Raw genomic sequence first — 21,702 nt, forward strand, 5'->3', positions numbered from 1 at the left:
CAGGAGTTTGTGGCTGTATTTAGTCCTCTTTTCTGTTTTATGAGAATTTCTACAAAAATAGAGTGTATGCCTTGAACTTAAAACTGCTTTTAAAATGTCAGGAGGCTTAGGATGGGAGGACTGGCTTTGCTTTACCCCATTTGATTTTCCCCAAATCCTACTCTAGTTTCAGCAAGCACAGCTCCCATCCAAATCTGATGTCTGCATCTTTGGCATAAATGTATTACATGAGTCATAGGAAGACTAATGGGAGAACTGATACCATCAAAATAAGGTTTTCTCTGACAACAACTTTTTTTGTTTTTGAAAAGCATCACCAGGCGATGCCCAAAGGTAAACTGATGATACCTTTATATGATGGTAGAACAAGGGAAGAGAAAGACAAATGAATGGGCTGAAAACTCAGTATCAACTCTATCAATAGCTTCCTTTTAAAGCAAAAGTAATATGTAAAACACAATGTTTGCAAATATGACATTGAAAGTGATGGGGACAATAAATCTATGCAGCGATGTTATAACTATTAACTATTAGACGTGGCATCAGGACAAGACAAGTTCTGCCTCTCACAGGGTTCTATGACTCTGCCACCAACTGGTTGTGCAAGCTTTAACGGAATACTTCACCTCTTGCAGTCTCAATGTCCTCCACGGAAACATCAAGGAAGGTGTGGGCCTTAATGAGTTAGTACAGGTTTCCTAAAGCATTCAGCACAGATTAGTGCTCTGTGGATGTTGAGAACCTTCCCTCAACATATTGAACCTAATTCAGATGCATTTCAGTGCAATGGTGGGACAGGAACCACCAACCTCAGTTGGGTAACTGAGATGATCGCCCAACGTTCAATGCCGCACAACCAATTTTTGCTGGGGAGGCAGGGAAATGACCTGGGTGTCACTGGCAAAGGTGATGAGCATGGCTTGTCAGTTCATTTTGGCAGAATCTCCTCAGTCTTCTCACTCTCCCAGGTTGAATCCTAGGCAGGTATCACATAAAAGCTGTGAAGCACAGACGTCATTTTGGAAATTATGTACTTTCCCAGTGGGTCCCAAGTGCACAGGAACTCTACACCTTGTAACTGCATGCATCTGAAAGGACATCTCTATTAATCCACACAGGGTCAGAATTTTGGCAGTCTGTGCTTTGCCCCTCCCCTCGGTTTGAAGCACTGGTTCACAGTGGGGTGGTCTGGCAACACAGGCAGACACCCCACCCCCACTTCCTTTTGGGTGTTCTTTGGGACCCTCCTCTGGGTCCTGGAGCAGTGGCTGTCCCCAAACTCCCACCTGCAGTGAAATGGACACAGCGATCCATCCTTGGAGATGCCCATCCGATTTCTGACCAGTTGGGTTTTCAAGATTTGTATTGATTGCTCAATCTTGTGTATAGTAGGCTGGCATTTTCTCTTGTTACCAAGATGTATTTTTCTATGTTAGTCAAATGTATAATTTGTGTAATTTTGTACATTAAAATGTATCCTTTTTCACAATTAAAGTTTTCTTTTTTTCCTTTTTGAATGTTTAACTTACTGCCGGTTCATTACAGAGTGCTGTAGACCCTGACACAAAACAAAAAGGCACCAAATCCAAGACTCTTGACTTTTGGTGGGGAATAAACAGTTTGGGGCTTCCCGGGTGGCTCAGTGGTAAAGAATCCGCCTGTCAGGAGGCGCGGGTTCAATCCCCAGGTCAGGAAGATCCCCTGGAGGAGGAAATGGCTACCCACTCCAGTATCCTTGCCTGGAGAATTCCATGGAGAGAGGAGCCTGGTGGGCTACAGTCCATAGTTTACTACTTTTGCTGTAACAAATTGCCATGAACCTACGAGCTTAAAGCAATACATAGTTATTATCTTACAGTTATGCATATGAGAAGGCCTAACCGAAACTCACTGGGCTGTAAATCAAGGTATTGGCAGAGTTGTGTTCCTTCTGGGGAGTCTAGGGGAGAATTGGCTTCCTTGCCTTTTCTGGATTCTAGAAGCTGCCTGCCTTCTTAGGCTTATGTTCTCCTCCTCTGGCTCAAAGCCAGTAGCAGCCCTGCATCTTCACATCTCACTCTGGCTCTTGGACCTGCTTCTGTTGCCACATCTCCTTCTCTGACCCTCCAGCTTCCTTCCATCTTCCACTTATAAGGACCCTTGTGATTGCATTCGGCCAACTCGGATCATCCAGGATAATCTCTCTACCCCAAGATCCTGAACTTGAGCGCGTCTGCAAGGTACATTTTGCCATGTAAGGTTACATACATACAGGTTCTGGGGGTGAGGAGGTGGACGTCTTTGGGAAGAGGGGGCATTATTTTGCCTCCCACAATCCCCTATGAGCTGATTTGGAGGCACGAGAAGAGAACAGACATCTTAGAATCAAACAGGCCTGGATTTGAACTGTATCTCTACTTGCTGGCCATATAACTTGAGGGAGCTTTCTTTACTTCTCTAAACCTTTTCTCTTATTTTCAAAATGAGCACAATAATCTATTATTTGCCTCACAGTTTTGCTAAGCGTGTAATTAGGCAGCTAACAATAAACTTAAATTCTATTTTTCTCCATTCTATAATTTATGGGTTTTCTTCAATCCTTTCTTTTTTTTTTTTTTGTATATTTACCAAAAAAGTCCCTAATGGGGGATATGCCACAGAGCTGAGTAGTGGCTCCTGTCCTCTCTGTTTCCTGTTTATTCTCTGCCATCACCTGGAAGGCTTCCTAGCCAGACAGGGTGAGCTGGAGGCTTTCCTTCACCAGATGTCACAGTTCAATCCACTCATGAGCACCCCCTTCTTAGTCTCTGGAAGGCTGAGAGCAGTCAGAGTACAGGATGGGGAAGGTCACAGTCACCCTCTGGACCAGGGGCAGTGTGCTCGGGTTTTCTGGACTTTCCCTCTGTTGGCTTCTGGCAGACATCCCTCCCCTTGGTGTCCCTACAGGCTGGTAGCCACATTTCCTAACTTACACCCTGGTTTTGTTTCTACCTCCCTTCCTCTGTTACACTGGCGTTACTGGTCTTAAGATGAGATGATGCTGTAGAAAGCACTCAGACAAACCTGAGGTTGAATCCCAGCATGGTCACATCCTGGAGGTTCACTTGAGCCATGGGTTTAAGGTTTGTCATCCTCAGCTCCCCAGCCTGGAAACAGAGGTGATAACATCTACCAAGGGGGCTGCGGAAAGCGGATGCAATGTGTGGAAATAAACGGTGTGAACATAGACCCTGACATACGGCGGGTTTTCAGTAAAAGTCAGATCCCCCTCCTCTAGAAGACGCAGGAGATGAGGAGGAAAATAAAGTCAATAACTTAGTGGGCACCCAAGATGTCTGATGGATGAATGTGGAGTGATCAGCTGCCCAAGGTTGCATGGAACACAGGATTCAAACTAAAAAACCTAGACTCTCCTGCCTACGCCAAGTTCCTGCTTTTCTCTCCCCTCTCCAGTGGGAACTTTTCAGCCAGCTTTCTTGTGGGGAGCAGTAAAGGATACTGGTTGAGATGCAGATTCTGGGACCAGACTACTGTGTTTCAGTCCAAAGTGGGATCATTCACCAGCTGTGACCCTAGACAAGCTACTTACCTCCCTGAGACTCAGTTTTCTCATTTGAAAGAGATAGCTAAAATGGTATGTATCTCAAAGGTCCCTGTGAGCCTTACAAGAGCAATGACATGTAAAGTGCCTGCAATTGTCCTTGGCATGTGGCAAACTCTATAAGCGGGAGTTATTCTTATGTTTTCTAGCTTCTGCACAGAGAAGACTCTTTCTCTCCTTCCACGCACTCCCTCCTAGTCTTGACAACCGCCTGGCCCTTTCTCCCAGTGAAAAGGGTTTACTTGGAAAGTAGTGAGTTCTCCATCAGCAGCAGTATTTAAGCAAAGCCAGAGAGACTGTCTCCTTAAGATGTGAGAGCAGATGCACGCATCCAGCATGAGGACTGACCTCAAAAGTTTCATCTAACTCAGATTCTTGAATTCTCTATTTCTATGGGTTTGGTTGTGTTTGTTAGTCACACAAAAAGCTAGACTCCTTGAGACCCCATGGACTATAGCCAGCTAGGCTCTTCTGTCTATGGAATTCTCCAGGCAAGAATACTGGAGTGGGTTGCCATTTCCTTCTCTAGGGGATCTACTTGACACAGGGACAGAACCCAGGTCTCCTTCATTGCAGGCAGATTCTTTACTGTCTGAGCCACCAGGAAAGACCTTTCTAAGGGTTTAGTCACCATGAATAGTTTTGGAGCTTTAGAATAAGTCTCCATGTGGTCTCCACCATGAAATTTCCTTGCTTGGAATGTTCTGAAAACAGTATTTCACAGAAACGGGAGCAGGTTTTGTTAAAAATACACTTGCACTGCATCCCGGAGTCTGGGACTCCTAGAACTATGAGGCTGGGTGCTGAAGGGACAGTTCCTAGCCCTGGAAGAGGTAGCGGTGGGGGGTGCAAGAGGAGGCACTCACGCTCCCAGCTGGGTCCCCACCCAGCCCGATATGGCATGTCTGAACTTGCTCGAGGAGCGGGGGTTGGCAGCTGGCAATTCTGCCCATCCAGAAAGAGCAGCTGGGACCACCATGTCCCTGGAGACTCTTAAGACCCTCTGCCTGATCACGATCAGGGAGAAATGAGCCAGGACATCCAGAGAAGGCACATGGCACCTGGCTTTGAAGGGGGTTAGAGGGAAACTGCAGCAGGATGACCCCCAGACCCCATGCCCTTCACCCTGGCCATAGTCAGAGGAAGCCTGGGACTACCAGGCTGCAAATTTGTAGCTCAGCACGGGTGGGCTGCATCTGGGGTCATGGGAGGTGACCCTGGAATGGGGAATATTTGTGTGGGTGACGACAGGAGTGTGTGCAGTGTGTGTGAAATGATCTCTTTGTGTGTCTTTTTCTGGAGCGTGTTGCTATTTAAGCTCCCGACTACTCATATTTCTGGGGTGGATTTGTGTGTGGGCTCCCTGTCGGGGTTGTGTGTGTTGGAGTCACCTTGTGAGTTAGTCTTTGGTATAAGGGCATGAAAAATCTCTTTGTTGTGGGGTTATTGCAGGAGTCAGCCTCGTGTACATGTGTGAGTCACTGGTTCACGTGCAAGAGTGTATTTCTCTTGCCTGTCGGCATGAATGCGGTCCTAGCACATCCCTCCTGCCCTGCGGTTTCATCCTTCCTGGTGTGCAGCCCTGCCCGGTATATGCTGTGTGTGTGTGTGTCTCCTTCCTCTGGAGAATGTCAGCTCCCGGAGGGCAGGACTCCATCTATTCTGTTCACTGCGCCGTTGCCAGTGCCCAAAACGTGCTAAGCACCAGCGGGGCACTCAGTATGATAGCACTGAGTGAATGAATGCAGTATCCAATGTGTGAGCGTCTCTCTGGTTGTGCAATCAGTCTCGGTGTGATGCTGTCTGTGCGCTGGGTTGGGTGACTGAGAATTTCTGGCTTGCGTCTATGTGTGTGTGTGTATGTGTGCGTGACTGACTAGGAATATATACAAGCTTGTATGTGTATGCAAAATTACCAATGATGGGCATGAAAGGGACTAAGTGTGTCTGGGGAGCGTGTGTGTAACCGACTCTCGTGTGCGCCGGCATGTTTGTGCATCTCTCACGTGTTTGTATGGCGTAATTGTCTGCTGTGCTAATACCAACCTACGTGTGCTTGGCAGTGTGTGCGTGCCCGTGGTTCGCACCCCTCGTTCTCCTCGCGCCCTGCGCTCGGCCTGGGGGCGGGGAGTGGGTTGCGGCGAGGGCACTGCGGTTGGGCTGCCCGCCCTCGGCGCTGCGGCGAGGGCACGTCACGGTCCCTCCACGCCCTCGCCGCGGTCCCCGCCTCCCGGTCCTTTGTAGCCGGCCGCGGTGCTCTTCGACAGCCGCCCGGAGGCCCCGCCCCAGCCCCGCCCCGGCCCCGCCCCGGCCCGCACCCCGGCCCGCCCCTGCCCGGGCCGCAGTCGCGCCTGGGCAGCCGCGGGCCCGCACCGAGCGCGGAGCGCGGCGCACGGCGGTGGCCAGGACCGCGAGCGGGCGGGCGGGTGGGGGCGCGGTCGGGCAGCGGGGCTTGGACCGGTATGGCGGACCGGCGGCGCGCGTGGAACACGGAGGATGACCTGCCCGTGTACCTGGCGCGGCCGGGCAGCGCGGCGCAGACCCCGCGGCAGAAGTACGGCGGCATGTTCGCCGCGGTGGAGGGCGCCTACGAGAATAAGACCATCGACTTCGACGCGTACAGCGTGGGCCGCCGCGGTTCCGCGCGCACCCCGCGCAGTGCTGGCCGGCTTGATGCGGTCGGCCTGCCGGGGCCCGGCGGCAGCGAGGACACGGCCAGCGACGTGAGCGAGCCCTCGGGCTCGGCCGTCAGCTCGCCGGGCGAGCGCGACGACAGACCACCCGCGCTGCGCATCCGCTGCCCCGCGCCCCGCGACCTGCCACTCGGCCGGGACAATGGCCAGGTACCCTCGGGGCGCGCGTGGGCCGGACGGAGGGGGTGGGGTCCTAGGGGCGCGGGGTGTGGGGCCGCCCGGAGGCAGTGCCCGGGGGCCGGAGTGCTGGGGGCCACTGCCCCGGGGCTTGGGAGAGCGCCAAAGGCCCCTCCCCCACTCTGTCGTACAGCATGTTTGGAGAGGTTTGGCCACTTGGTCAGGGTTGGCCAGCATAGTCCATGAGACTCCAGAGGGTCTTTCGAGATCCAGTCCCCTGCTCCTCTGCAGAAAGGGAGAGACCGAGGTTCTGAGAAGGGAAGTAAGTTGGCTAAAGCCGCCACATGGTCCCTTAGAGCGCAGAGGGTCCTCTGGGGTTAATTTCATCCAAAGGTCCCCATTCTCTGCTTTAAGAAGACGAGTAGCTCTGTTCCGCATTCATCCCTTCATTTATTCACTCACTCATGAGGAATTATGGAGCACCTCCTATGTCACTAGCGCCGGGAAAGGTTTAATGAAATGCCTCTGGTTACACGGCTTAAAGCTTAAGCCTTTCCTGAGTGCTCCCTCTGTGTTTTCTGGGGGGAAGGATTTGGTTAAAGATTGAGATCGTCGGGCAGATAGACCTGGAAACCGCGAACCGCAATCACCCGACACCTTCAGAGAATGTTTCTGAGTCCCGCACGACGCCAGTGTGCTCGCTTCACAGAGCAAGTTGGAGACAGAGCAGGGATTTGAACCAGGGTCAGTAGACTTGGAGGTTTCTCTCCTCGTGAAAGCGGGGGAAACATCAGAGAGAGGGAACGCCAGGCATTGGGCCCTATGGCTTATCTCCCTTTAGTTGGTGGTCACCAGAACCACTGAGGGAAGATGGATGGATAGACGACCCAGCTGTGGGATATATGGTCAGGTGCTTGGAGAACAGAAACTGGAGCACCCGACGGCCGGATGCTCGCCTCACCCCAGAACTCCATGTCTGAGCACTGCCCGGGTCCCAGGCCACTATGGGTGCTGGGGTCCCTGTTTGGCACTCCCGCCTCACCCCAGGCCAGGGTGGGCGCGACAGACACACTGTGAAAATTAAATCAGCTAATGACGCCAGGTAGCGAGCATTCAATAAACATTCGTCGTGTATTATGAGTTTTATCATTATTATCATTTTTATGAACCCTTCTCCCCTTAAATGTTATGAGAGGCATACAGTGAGGGAGCCGCAGTTTGATCTGGACAGAAATCTGGGTGGGTGGGTGGGGGGTCTTGGAAGAATGGGGGCTGGGCCGACCTGTGGTTGCTCCGACTCAATAGTGGGTCTCCTCCAGCCCCCATCCGCACACCCCGGGTTTTCTGTCAGGGGAGCTCGGGAACTCTCCGTGGTCCTGAATCTGGCTCCTCGCGGAAGGTCTACAGTGCGCGGGAGTGGGGACGGGAAGGGGGCAAGGAAGGGAGATGTCGAGAGGGTCCTGTCTCCTTGTCCGTACCCCTTTTCTATCTCTCCCTCCCCACTTCCTTCCCTGCTGTCCGACCTCACTTGCGATCCAGGATTAAGAGCCTGAGAGGGAGGCTTCGGGGACCGCGGACCTAGAAGCCGGGGCCAATACGGCAGAACCGTGGTTTCCAGTCAGGGCTGTGCATCCTCTTGAGCCTCAGCTTCTTCATCTGTGAAATGGAGGTGGCATCTCCCAGCCTCCCTCATAGTGTGGTGGAGTTTCAGGGAGGCGAGAGAGCTTTGTGCACAGCCGGGAGCTGTGGAAGAGCGTCCATCAGGAGCCGCGGTCAATGTCACTAACGCCAGCATCGGCCCTGGACGGCTCTGCAGCCGCGCCTCGGCCCCTGGGGACGCTGGTCGCTTCCTCTTCCATTCCTCCTTCCTCTCCCCCTCTAGCCCGCTCCTCTTTCTCCATGGTTTCTGGACAAAAGGCAGCGCCTCGGGCGCGCCAAGGACCCCAGAAGCACTCGAGGTTCGGGACCGTGAAGCCAAGGGGCTCGTGATCTCCCTTGGGGGAGCGTTTTACTCTGCGCGGGCCTCGCGGCTACGGGGTTCGGGTCCCTTAGCCGGCGGGCCTCGCTGCTCCTGCGCGTTGCAGAGGGTACCCGGGCCCTCCCCCCACCCATAAACCTCTTTCCTGGGGGAGGGAGGAGGGGTTTCGGTGGCGCAGGCGCAGCGTCTGCCAAGGCCCGAGGCTGAGCGAATGCGGCGCTTTGTACCCGGGAAGTCCACTCGGGGCTGTGGTCTGTTTGGCCAATAGCGAACCCGCGCCCCTCCCCCGAGTTCTCGACCCCACCCCTGGAGCTACCCTGCCCAGACTGGGCCCTGGGGACTCCCTGGTTTGTGGAATCTAGCACTTAGCAACGCCGAGGAAGGGAATATAGAGTCGGGGGAGAGGGAGACCCCAATTTCCGGTTAGCAGCAAGAATTTAGGACCCAGCTCAGAGCCGAGGCTGAATGAATGAATGTAGGAGAATGACCTCCAGACTAGGTATGCCAGAACCTGGCTTCCAGTCACTGCTCTGCTGCAGCTAACATGCTTTATATCCGAGAGACATTTTACCTGTGTGTCAGCCTCAATTTCCCACCTGTGAAATGGGAAGCTTATGGCCTAGTGTTCCTGGAATACTAAACTGTTTCTCTTTTGTGAACATCCCATCTTCATTTTAAGGCTCAGACAACTCTGGCCTCCATCCTGGACTGGAGGACGGGCTCCCAAGTGGTGATGGAGGTAAGGGCTTCAGGCCCTAAACTGAGAGGTGGGGGGTGGGGGTGGGGGGCTTTAGCACGCCTAGTGCACCCTTCCTCTGGGTGGCAGCTTGACGTTTACAAGATGGGGTCTTTTAACAGAGCCTGTGCCCGAGGTTTGAGTTTTGTAGGCTGAAAGTGACAAGGTCAGCATTTTAATTTGCCTGGAGATTTGGGGCACCTGTCTAGTGTTATGGGGGCTTGCTAGGGCTCTCTTTTTTCTTTCTTTTGCCAAGTTTATCAAGCCATGCCCAAGCCTGCTCCTCACCTCTCCCCAAAGCACCATCTGGACCTATGGGTGCTGGGGTTATTGTTCACTCTCCAATGGGAACCAGGACTTCCCTCTCCCCCGCCTGACCCCTAGCCTGCCCCGGAGGGCTGCGGGGATCTTAGTGACAATGGTCTGGCTCTGAAATCAGCAATCATTGTCTGGTAGGCAGGCTCTGGGAATGACCCGGTGGCCCCATAGGCAGGGGGTTGTGTGGTGTGAGGGGGTGGGCTGCAGACGGTAGAGCAGGTCAGCCACTAATTAGGGCCTTGTCTTAGGGGGTCCCTGCTTCTGCAGGGAGGTTCCTACTGAGTCCCCGGAGAGACGGGTTCAGTAATTGGGGTGGGAGGGGTGGCAGAGAAAAGCTTCATGGAAAAGGCATTAGAGATGAGTCCGGCAGAGGAGGTAAGATACTCCGAGAGAGGGCACAGTTTGAATAAAGGCTTGGGCTTGGGGCTGGATATATGCTTGAGCTGTGCAGCGAGTGGCGCAGCAGACAAACGGAGGCTGTGGAATGAGAGGTCAAAGGCGGGAGGTTGCTGGACTGTATCCTCAAAACACTCCAGCAGCCGAGGGAGGGGGAGGGGGGTTCTGGGCATCAGGCCCACATTCCCTCCCCCACACAGATGTTCCCGGAGCCCCCTCGCCCCGGCCCCTGTACGGGATCGCACACCTGTGGCGCTGCCGATGGTCTCCGCCTGCGCATCCGAAGTCCATCTCTGGCTTTCAAAAGAGCCCTGAAAAAACCAGACCTACCCAATCGCGAGAGCGAGGCCGGGGCCTGGCCGAGGGCGTGTGCGCGGGGCGGGGGTCGGCGGGGCTGGTTGGTTGGGGGGCGGGGGGCGGAGTGCGGGGAAGGGGGTGATCGGAAGGGAAGCGCTTCCTGGTTCGAGGCGAGAGGGGCGAATCGTGCTCGGCTCCGCGCTGCCGGGAGGAGCTGTCTGTCTGCAGCCCCCTCCTCCCGCCCTCGTCCCGCCCTCCTCGCGGAGCCGGGCGGTGCTGGCAGCCGGAGCGGCGGCGGCGGGCGAGCGGGCCGAGCAGCCGCGGGCAGCCGAGCTCCGTAGCTCTCGTCACTGGGCCGGGGCCTTTGTCGCCGCGCCCGCGGGAAGCGGGACCGAGAGACAGCCGCACCGAGCGAAAGCCAACCCCACAAAGTCCCCCGGCCGGGCCGAGGGCGCAAGAGGTGGGGAGGGGGCCATGTCTTACCAGGGCAAGAAGAGCATCCCGCACATCACGGTAAGCCGGGCCCCCGCCCCCCGAGCCCCGTGGATCTCGGGGCAGGGGAGGGGGGGCGGTGGGCGACGCCGAGGATCGGCCAGGGTCCGCAGGGGCGGCGGGCCAGGCTTCCTGCGGCGCGGCGGGTGGGGCGGGGCCGGGCTCGGCTCTGGAGCCCCCTCCCCCCCAGCCTCTGGGGACAATGGGGGGGAGGGGGAGCCCCGCATGGCGGGGCGGGGCTGGAGCCTCGGGTCCCTCTCCCCGCGGGCTTGCAGCCGCCTCCCCCGCGGCCACCGCCCCCCGCCCCCCGCCCCCTTCGCCACGGGATGTGCCAGAGGATGGCGGGGACTGAGAGGATGCGGAGCTGAACAAAAGAGGGAGGGGCGCGGGGGTCCGAACCCCCTCCTTCCTTGTCCTGGAGCCGAAACTCCAGCGCGGGGATAGAGGGGGGGGCTTTGCACCGTCCAGCTCTGGCCTCTCGCAGCAGCGTTCCTTGCCTGCTAAGGAGGGGAAAGGGTCGTCTATTGCCCCCCACTTCCCGCCCAGACCAGTGGAGTGGAAGTCTGGACCTGGAGACAAACGCCATGATGGAGGAGCCCCTCCCAGTCTTCACGGCAGCTAAAAATAACCTAATGGAGAGACTGGCGCGGGGCGGGGGGGCTGTGGCCCTGAAAGGGTTAACACTGGGGGGTGGTTTAGGAATCGCGCTGGGGGCTGAGCCGTCCTCTGGGTCCCAGGGTGTGGCCGGAAACAAAGGATTCCCAGGTCTTTCGGCTTTGTCTCAGGGTGGGGAGCTGAGGGCACAGCGGGGCCCGGAGACCTGGCCTCCATCCTCCTTGCCTGCCGGGCCTTAGGGCTGAACCACACCGTTCCTGAGGGATGTGGACCTCGGGTGCTGGGGAAAACCATGGGCCTTGGGTGGCTAGTATCTGAGCAGCCACGTAGACGGCCTGCTGGAATTCCATCTCCATGGAATCCTCGAGAAGATGCTTGAGGTTTGAGACAGGAAAGCTAGCATCCTCCTTTATCCAGAAGGGATAAAAGCTCAGGGATGGCCCCAGAGCACCTTGGGGAGGGCCACATTGGGTAACGGGTAAGGAACTGATGTTACCCACTTATCTGCCCGGTGTATTGTGAATCTTGTTTTATTGAATCTTCTCGGTAAGCCTTCTGAAGGAGACATTGTCCACCTAAAGCTCTCGGAGGCTGGAGCACTGGGGCGCAATTGAGAGGAAGGTTGGGAGGGGGCTGGCCCCCTTGCTTCTCCAGAAGAGCCCTGCCTCCTGCCCAACTCTGGACTGAGTCTTCCCTTAGAAAACCCCTTGGCCCAGCTTCAGGTCTTGTCAGCCGACCTTTGCTGAGTCATATCCAGAGATGTGACTCCTGAAGATGGGGGCCACCAGCCATCCCTAATCCCTGCCCTCTGAAACACAGAGGCATATGCAACCAATCCCTTAATGCTGTAGCTGGCTAAGAATCCACAGGAGGGATGTGGTTGCCTCAGGGCCAAGCAGTGTGGGAGGAACGTGTGGAATATTCGTAGGAGCCAGTCCCAGCTTCTGGACTCGGACACTGCCCTCAAGGGATCTGAGGCAGGAGATGGAGGTGACGCAGTGATTGATGAGTTTGGAGGCCTGGGTACCATTGTGGCTGTGGACCAGAGCAGATCTGTACCCTGTACTGGACCCCCGTTTCCACGAAGGAAGTTTAGCAAGATGGTCTTTGAGGTGGGTCTATGAGAGCAGTGCCTCTGGAGTTGTATGGCTCTCTACACGACCGCAGTAGTCTCCCTGCCTGCTGGCTGGGGCCCTCTGGAGTGGAGCTGAACTGGCCCGGCTTTTATGCCAGATGGATCTGGGTGTTCAGCCCTGCTCTGCCTCCTTTCTGAGCCTTGGGGCTCTGCTATCCAGAGTGTGCCAAGCCCTGGCCATTTCACAGGACCCTGGAGCATTCATTCAAGAGGACCCTGGCAAAGGGCTTAGTGTTTGGTGGGCACACAGCAAGGGCTTCAGAACTTCTGGCCGATCCTGATCCTGCTTCTTTAGTCCTTTGTGCAAAGCAGGCAGTCAATCTGTGTGTCAAGGAGAGTCAGAGAGAGTGGCTCTGGCAGCTCCAGTAGCGTGGGGAGGAGAGATGCTGAAAATGATCCTTAGTTCCTAGAAAAGTGGCCCTTGACAAGGCATTTGTGTTTGATGTAGCCCACATAGTCCACTCCTGGAGTAGGACATGGCAACCCACTCCAGTATTCTTGCCTGGAAAATTCCGTGGACAGAGGAGCCTGGCAGGCTGCGGTCAACGGGGTCACAGAGTCGGACACGACTGAGCCACTGAGCACGTAGTCCACTCCAGCTAGAAGGGTGTGTGGTTTAAGAGGAGAAGCCAGAGAGGATGGACTTGGATGGAGCTCCTTTGTAGGGCCCGCAGCTTCTTGAGAATCTTTGGCTGATAATGCATAAGAAGTGACAAGAACCGGCATGCCATTCAGTGAGTGGACGGGCATTTTGGCTTTTCACTTACTGCTCCGTTAACCTGTTCAACAGTACTCAGTTCCTAGGTTAATAATAATAATAGGATCTGGTCTGTTCCATGCACCTTCTGTGTGCTAAGGAAAGTGGACATAAGATGGGCGTGTCCTTCACCTTCCCAGAATTTAGTGAAGACAGACATTTCAGCCTGAAATGGCAACAAAATGTGTGTGTGTAGGGAGGTGGGGGGGGGGGTTGTTATAAGGGAAATACAGGAGGCTTGAGGGGACCACCACAGCAACACCCAGTTCTGGAAGGGGGAGGGAGTTAGGGAGGAGGGAGGGGATTCTCTGAGAGTCAGGGGAGGCCCTGAGGCCAGAGTGTGACCCCTTGGGAAATTGAAGGGGAGTCAGCATTGCGGAGCCCGACCTCTGCATCCAAGTGCGGCTTCTCTGTGCAATTAGAGCAAACCTTGGAGACAGGTAAGATGTTTTTGGCAGCCATGGTGTGTGTGTGGCCTGTGGAGAGACCAAGTCGGGGGGGCTGTCAAAAGGACCAAGATACATCCTTAAGTCCCCTTGATGTTGGGTCTCTGTGCCCCCTTGAGCCTCAGCTCGTTCGTCTGAACAAAGGGGATAAGGTCACAGCTTTGGCAGTGAAATCAAGAGATAGGAGAGAGGATGTGAGCAGAGGAGAAGGGACACCCCAGACAGGGCACAGTGGGGACAAAGACAGCTGCATCACGGAAGCCCTCTTCTACTCATCTTGACTCCGGTGTCTTTTCCTCTATTCCTTGCCTCCGCCTTTTTTGAGATACTAGAGTAGCCTGATAGAGAAGAGGGAAAAAAAAATCAAAACACTTGGCTTCAGCCCCCAAGGATTGTTTAAAATATTAATAAAGCTCCCTTTCACGTGTGGCTTTTTAAAAAATTAATGGCGCAGCCGGGATTAATTTAAAGCGGGTTTTTGGTGCCCACTTGGGTGGTTAAGTGAGTAGGGCATCCTGGGCGTGGCTCTGAACAAACAAAGGCTGATGACTCTGCAGATGCGCTGTGTCCCCATGGAGCCACCGAAGGGGAGGCAGGAGTGTCCACTGAGATGGTTCAAGAATTATTATTATTACAAATAAGACCATGTGTACTGATCATTTGTGATTTTTGCAGACCATTATGGCATTCAAATAGATTTTTTAAAAAGAGGATTTGTATGATCTCTAACTGGGTTTTTTGAGGAAGGCAACCTGTTTCTCAAAGAGTAAACTGATAAGCTTCTTCTGTGGCCTGTGGAGAAATGAAGAGGTCCATTCAAGCAGGGAAGAGCAGATAATCTGGTCTGCTTGCTAAAATAGTCACCGTCTGATTGAAATCTTTGTGTGTGTGTGTGTTAAGTCAAACATTCAAGATGAGATGAGCAGGGAAGAAAGTGATCATTAAATAAAAAAGTACATCAGACTCAATTACTAATAGACAGATGTGCAAAAAGCTTGTTTCTTCCTAAAGATGGTGTTCAGCCTGGCTTTAACTATGTGGTTTATCTTGGTGCCTTTTTATGCAAAGAATTTGAGATGCCTGCAGGGATTTGTCTTGCATCTAGTGAAATCTGAGGGAAGTAGAATAGCAGGACTGAGACTCTAGGAAGAGCAGAGACCAAACCTGCCAGTGATCTGGCCCACAAGAGGAGTACTAGCGGACATCTGGTCCTGAATCTGGTTCTGAATCGGGGCTTCTGTCATCTTGGGCAGAGAAGCAGACAGTCTCAGCTTGGTCAAGTTCATGATCAGACAAGGAGTAGTTGGCCATATTCTTTGGGGTAAAATTATTTTAAATTAGATTCTTAAAAGGTGTATCAGAGAGCATGCAAGTGATACTGCGTTGTGACATCTTCTATAACATAACTGTACACACTTAGACCTGAGCGCCTGTGTTTTATAATGAACTTGGCCAAGACTGAGTACGTGAAAACACATAACATTTGTGAATGCACATAGTGAGTGACTAACAGATGACAGTTCCCTCCCCGCAACACAGGAGATGAAGATATAGAATGACAGGTAATCAGCGACTGTTAACTGCAGATCTTTTCTGTCCCTTGAATTGTGCAAGATGCAGTGGGCGATTAGAAACACATATTTCATGATCTTCACCTTTCCAGCTAAATGGAAAATTGCACATACCTGGAATGACTGAAAAATGACCAGAGGGTGATCTGCGGAGCAGAGCATAGGTATAAGAGGTGTTCAGAGAAGGGACGGCTCAGCTTTTGCCAGAAGCAATTGGAGTTAGTCTCTGGGAGCTTGGGGGATGGCATGAGCTAGGTGTTGAGGGTTTTGATTGGTGGAGACACAAGAAGAGCACGCAAGGCAGGTGGAATAGCTTGGGCAAGACCTGGGCTGGAGAATGAACGTGGTCAGCAGAGTGAGGATTTTACATAGCTGAATCTGAGGGTGAGGAACTGGAAATACATTTGAATGGCTGGGGAGCTGGAGAATTCTACAGGGCTTTAGAAGTGAGGCAGAATGCGCTCAGAGTGACAGAAATAGTTCGCGGGTTCTAAGTCTGGCTCAAATGCAAATAGGATGTTTGATCTTGGACAAGTCAGTTCTTCTCTGGGCCTCAGATCCCTTTTCTTTACAGAACTGGAGTAGATAATTCAGCTCCAAGTATAGGAAATTCTGACTTTATTCTCAGATCCCTTTTCTTTACAGAACTGGAGTAGATAATTCAGCTCCAAGTATAGGAAATTCTGACTTTATTCTGAGGGTAATAGGAAGGCTCTAGAAGTTCTTGAGCTGGGAGGATGGTGATAAAGCCAGAATGGAAGAATGTGGACTCTGAAGTCAAACTCTCTGCGTTTGAATCCTAGCTGTTCTGCTTACTTGCTGTGTAATTTTGGTAAGTCACTTAATTTATGTAGCAAAGGGAGGCCTGGTGTGTTGCAGTCTATGCGGTCATACAGACTAGGACATGACTGATGCAGCTTAGCATGCACGCATGTACTTTACATTAATATCAGACCGTATTCATAGAACCTTAGGGATTCAGTCCTAAGCAAAAAGTTGATTTATACAGCATCAAAGTTGAGAAGAAGCTTTCAAATTTTGTAAATTTCCCTGTGTTTATACATTTGAGGCCGCAGAAAAGAGTGTCCATTGCTTCTCCCACACCCCCAGCCTCCCCTCTAGTGTAGGAGTTTTAAGTACCCTCTCCTTGCTTACCTCCAGAGGCAGGGAGATCACCACTTTGTACACCAGCCTGCTTACTCCTGGGCAGCTCTGTTGTTGGAAAAATCTCATATGTAGAGAGAGAGTCTACCTTTCGCCCTCAGAAATTTTCACAGATGCCTTCCTCTTTCACACGGATATGCCTGGAGGATCTGGAAGATGTTTCTCAGTTACCTAGGACCTTCTGTTTTTCAAAATGTCCCCAGTTCTTCAGTGCAGTTTCTAAGTACAATATTTGGATTTTTCTTTCCTTTTTTCCCTCTCCCCCCCCTCGCCTTTTTTTCTTTTTGCTGTTCTTTATTTCTGAGCATGGAGAATGAAATGGATTCAAAATAAAACTTTAGTTGTTGGGCTCCTTTTAAACTGGCTTGGGCTTCCCAGGTGGTGCTAGTGGTAAAGAACCCGCCTGCCAATGCAGGAGACATAAGGGATGCCGATTCAATCCCTGGGTCGGGAAGATCCCCTGGAGGAGGGAATGGCAACCCACTCCAGTGTTCTTGCCTGGAGAATTCCATGGACAGAGGAGCTTGGTGGGCTGCAGTCTGTAGGGTTGCAAACAGTTGGACACAGCTGAAATGGCTTAGCACACATGCAAACTGGTTTAAATACTTTCTAGGGTCAGACTCCTTTGAGAAGCTGATAAAAGCAATGGAAGCTTTTCCTGCTTCCTCCAAAACACACAGAACATTCCGCATAAGGCACTGGGCTTTATAGGCCAGTATTTAGTGTGTCAAGAGCTTTTACTTAAGTAATCCTGTCAGTTGGGTACTTTGATTAGCTCCACTAACGGGGGAAAAAAAAAACAAAAAAAAACTGGAACACAGAGATTAAGTTCTTACCACAGGTCACCCAGCTAACAACTTGTATAGGAGTAAGCTGTAGTCTCTGGGGTGAAGGATCTCACAGTCTCATGGGTGAAATAGACAAACAAAAATGAGCCAAAAGATGAAGCTGTGAAATGATGCTACTAAGGAGTACAAGCCGTGTGCTATAGAAACTCCAAGAGGTGAACACATGCTCCTGGAGGCAGAGTGCTGCGCCTGACAAGGTGAGCTGCAAATCAATGGGCAGAGCAGGCGTGGCAGGAAGTCCAGGTATCAGATGCCATAGTCCAAGGCCCAGGGCTGTGAAAGTGCGGCTTAGCGAGCCAGAGTGCAACGCAGCGCTAAACTGCTTCAGTTGCGTCCGACTCTATGCGACCCTATGGACTGTAGCCCTCCAGGCTCCTCTGTCCATGGAATTCTCCAGGCAAGAACACTGGAGTGGGTTGCCATGCTCTTCTCCAGGGGATCTTCCCGACCCAGAGATCGAACCCATGTCTCTTACATCTATCTGCACTGGCAGGAGGGTTCTTTACCATTAACACCACCTGGGAGGCCTTAGATAACCAGACTATAGTGTGAATAGACGAATATGGGGCAACGCTGGGAGAGGACAGGGGTCAGACCAGGAAGAGCCTGGGAGGCGTACTTTATCCTGCATGTGAGTGCAAGCTGGAGAGAGGTCTAAGGAGAGGCACACCATGGTCAGTCCCATGAACAGAGGAGCCTGGCAGGCTCCAGTCTATGGGGTCCCAAGAGTCGGACACGGTTGAACGACTAAGCACACACACGACATGGCTGCATTTGTGTTTCGGAAAGGTCACTGGCTGGGGTCACTGGGAGGGGTCAAGGCAGGCAGCAGGGAGACGGGGAAGAGGGCTGACCTGGGGCAGGTGCAGTGGGAGGTGGAGGTCAGCAGGTAGGTATAAGGATACTTCTGGAATAGATGTTGGGTTTGGGGTGTGAGAGGTTAGAGAGAAGCTGAAAATGGAACTGGGCTTTTGAATGAGATTTATTTCCCCAGGTTGCAAGGACTTTATAAATCAGACACTAAGCTCTGTCTGCACATCAATTCCTTTACTTTTTCAAAACCAGTCTCTGCCTTACAGATAGAACACTGAAGTACAGAGAGGTAAACATCCCTAAGGAACAAGGGTAATAAGTGTGGGGCCCGCTTAGAACTCAGGCATTCTGGCCTCTACCCACCATGTCCCTAGCCAGCAGACAGCACTGCTTCCTTGTTAAATGAGCATTAAATGAGATAGTAAGTGTGGAGGCACCTGACACACAGGAGGTGTTGTCAGTAATTGTTAGGTGAATGCTTAGTCATGTCTGACTCTGTGATGCTCTAGCCCACCAGGCTCCTCTGTCCGTGGCATTTTCCCAGCAAGACTACTGAAGTGGGTTGCCGTTTCCTCCTCCAGGGGATCTTCCTGAACCAGGAATCGAACCTGCACCTCTTGCGGCTCCCACATTACAGGCAGATTCTTTACCACTGTGCCACCCAGGGCATCTTTATTAGGTGAATAGGGCTCTGCATTTCCTGTCTTACCACTGGAGAGCCCTTTCCAAGTTTCAGAGCCTTTAATCTGCCTACCCCCTTTTGGCCACACTCACAGCAATCCTATCAGAAGGGCCGCGAGATGCCTGACGTTGGGAATGGGTTTGATATGTATGATCTATTCTTGCTCATTCCCATTCTTCAAGCAGGGAACTGAGGCACAGGCATCTTACCTAGGAACACTGGGGTAACTGTCACAGGGCACTGGGTTGTCACTTGGTAGGTACCCAGTGGCACTAGGTTCAAATCTGCCTCCATTATCTCCTGTCCGGGTGACCTTGAGCAGATTATATCACTTCTCTGAGTTTGCTTATTTGTAGCAATAATACCTGCTTCTTAATGTAACTTCAGAATTAAAAACAGGAAAAAAAAATGAATGAGAGATGAAAATCCGTGTAGTGCAACTGGTCCTTAGTATGTACTCGGGAATGTAGTTTTCTTGAAGGCAAAGGATTTCTGTCCCGACTGCTTTATATAAGATAAAAAGCAGAGACAAGGAAGTGCAGAAATGGGTCTCCACATACATCCAGATTTGTCTGGCCTCTCCCTTCTGTAGGAAGCCTGAAGACCTTGCCTGCTCCTGGGGTCATGACAGCTGTGTCATTTTAAAACCAGATATTCAGTTCATCAGTATTTGCTGAATGTCTGTTAGGTACAGTGGAACTTGAGATCTCGCTGTTAAAATTGCAGTTGCCATGGAAATGGGCCTGAGCTCACAGAAAATCCTGCAGCCCCTGGAGACCACCTGTATTTCTGATTCATGAAGGAGGGCGATGCCACTGTGTCCTCTCCTCATGCGGGCGGAGAACAAATGTATGTTCATTACATTCAGTCTCAGGCCTGTTGCCACTTCCAGGGCTGCTTTCCTGGAAAGTGTGGCAAAGGGCTGCTGGCTGACAGGCTGTCCCCTGAGGCAAAACCAAAGGCAAATGATTTTTGTGAATTAATAAGAGCATGCAGCTGCACTGTAGGTAGCTCTTGCTACTGCAGGGAGGCTGGTTGGGACAACTGGGAGGGGAGCCTAGAAGAAAGAGGGATCTGGTCATTAGGGGTAGGAACAGAGTCATAGGTTTATAAAGTATTTGAGCTAGAAAATCAGACAGCAGCTACTGGGGCTGTGGCTCCTGGCACAAGTTTTGGATGGTGTATCAGTTCACTTTGATTCAATAATACTGCATAACAAACAACCCCGTAATCCTGTGGCTTACAACAAGAGTTACCTGTTGTTCTCAGGTCTGTGGGTGGCAGAGGCTTAGCTGGACTCAGCTAGACTTGTCTTCAGGTTTCTGTTTGAATCAGCTGTGCTCCTCACAGCATCCCATTCTGAGACTCAGACTGAAGAAGGCATCATTCCTTGGGTCCTGTGGTTTTCATGGTGGAGGACGAACTCTCTAAGAAATTGAGCTGAAACCCACCCGCCTCTTGAAGCTTATGCTCAGATTGGTGCACTCAACATCCACTCTCAGTCTGTTGGTCAAAGCGAGTCATGCAGGCACACCCACAGTCGGTGCGACTGGGAGAGCCCTGCACCCATACTAGAGCATGGCCAGGGTGGGAGGGCAGGAAGGAATGTGAAAGAAAGAACCCAGTCTAGCACAGAAGGTCTCCGTCAAGAACGTCTGAGGTATTTGTTAATAACATAAAATCCTGTCCCATAAACTAGATCTGGCAATTGAAAATCTTGACAAAACCACTAGGATTGGAATCCCAATGCTGGGTTTGCAGCATTATCTAGGCTCTGGTGCCATGTTGTGAGTTGTACTTGCATGAGTGGAGGGCATAGCTGTCTGTCCAATTGAATGTTTGAGCTGCAAGCGTGAGTCAGTGACTTAATGTCAGTCAGTGGCTTGTAGAGTTTAAAAGGCTAAGAACTTTCAGAACTCACCTTGACATTTCCTTACCTTATGAGAAAGCAATTCTGCCTGCACTCAATGCACGGACAAGCACGTCCCTTACCTTTTTGAGACTTGTTTTTGTGCTTGCCCTTCAGACACAAAAAGGTTCTTCATCTTTCAAGGAGTAATTTGTCATTTATTTACTCTGAGCCCCTTCCCACTGATAAATCAGGCAGCCTGATCAAAACCTCTACACACTTACAGCCTGTAAGTGGATGGAGTTGCCCTCTTTGTATAAAGCCAATACCCCTATTTTTGGCACTCACTCATCCACTGACGAAGTTAAAAGACTTGCTCCTTGGAAGGGGAGCTATGACAAACCTAGGCAGTGTATTAAAAAGCAGAGACACCACTTTGCCAACAAAAGTCCATATAGTCAAAGCTATGGTTTTTCCAGTATTCATGTAATGATGTGAGAGTTGGACCAAAAAATAAGGCTGAGCATAGAATTGATGCCTTTGAATTGCAATGCTAAAGAAGACTCTTGAGAGTCCCTTGGACTGCAAGGAGATCAAACCAGTCAATCCTAAAGGAAATCAATCCTGAGTATTCATTGGAAGGACTGATGCTGAAGTTGAAGCTCCTATACTTTGGCCACTTGATGCTAAGAGCTGACTCATTGGAAAAGACCCTGATGCTGGGCAAGATGGAAGGCAAAAGGAGAAGAGGGCAGCAGAATGAGATGGTTATATAGCATTACCAACTCAATAGACATGAATTTGAGTAAACTCTGGGAGATCATGAAAGACAGAGGAGCCTGACCTGCTGCAGTCCATGGGCTTGCAAAGAGTCAAACATGACTTCAAGACTGAACAACAACAAAATCCACTGGCCCCAGATTCCAGTGTGTGAACTAGTGAAGCATGGTAGGAGAGGGGATATGGGGTGTCACAGGCTCTCCCCCCGATTTCTTGAGTGGAATAATTAAAGTATTGAAACGGTGGCACTCAGTGAGATGTACTTGAAACCAGCTGTTGCGTACAATGTGAAGCATAATCCATGATTGTTTTTGATCTGTGGGAATATAAAGATTACAGATACGCCGTGATCTAAGAAAGAAAAGCAGTGAAGAACTCCATGGATGGGTGAGGTAGGAGGGAGCCAGATCTTCAGCATCAAAAAGTGAAAGTGTT

General features: G+C 51.7%; 1 protein-coding gene across 2 annotated transcripts in view; it reads left to right on the forward strand.

The window, feature by feature from the left end:
* The first annotated feature begins 6,042 nt into the window (after window positions 1–6,042).
* Window positions 6,043–21,702, forward strand: part of CRMP1 (collapsin response mediator protein 1) — a 64,527-nt gene continuing 48,867 nt past the window's right edge. The window contains exons 1-3 of one of the 2 annotated variants that reach the window (XM_068974858.1): window positions 6,043–6,217; window positions 10,584–10,652; window positions 15,412–15,474. In XM_068974858.1, the coding sequence (XP_068830959.1) occupies window positions 6,043–6,217; window positions 10,584–10,652; window positions 15,412–15,474 (307 nt within the window). Of the gene's footprint in view, window positions 6,424–10,583; window positions 10,653–15,411; window positions 15,475–21,702 lie in introns of both variants that reach the window. The other variant, XM_068974857.1, reaches the window with a different exon arrangement.

This window comes from Capricornis sumatraensis, chromosome 7 (genome assembly GCF_032405125.1).
Source record: "Capricornis sumatraensis isolate serow.1 chromosome 7, serow.2, whole genome shotgun sequence".
Lineage (NCBI taxonomy): Eukaryota > Metazoa > Chordata > Mammalia > Artiodactyla > Bovidae > Capricornis > Capricornis sumatraensis.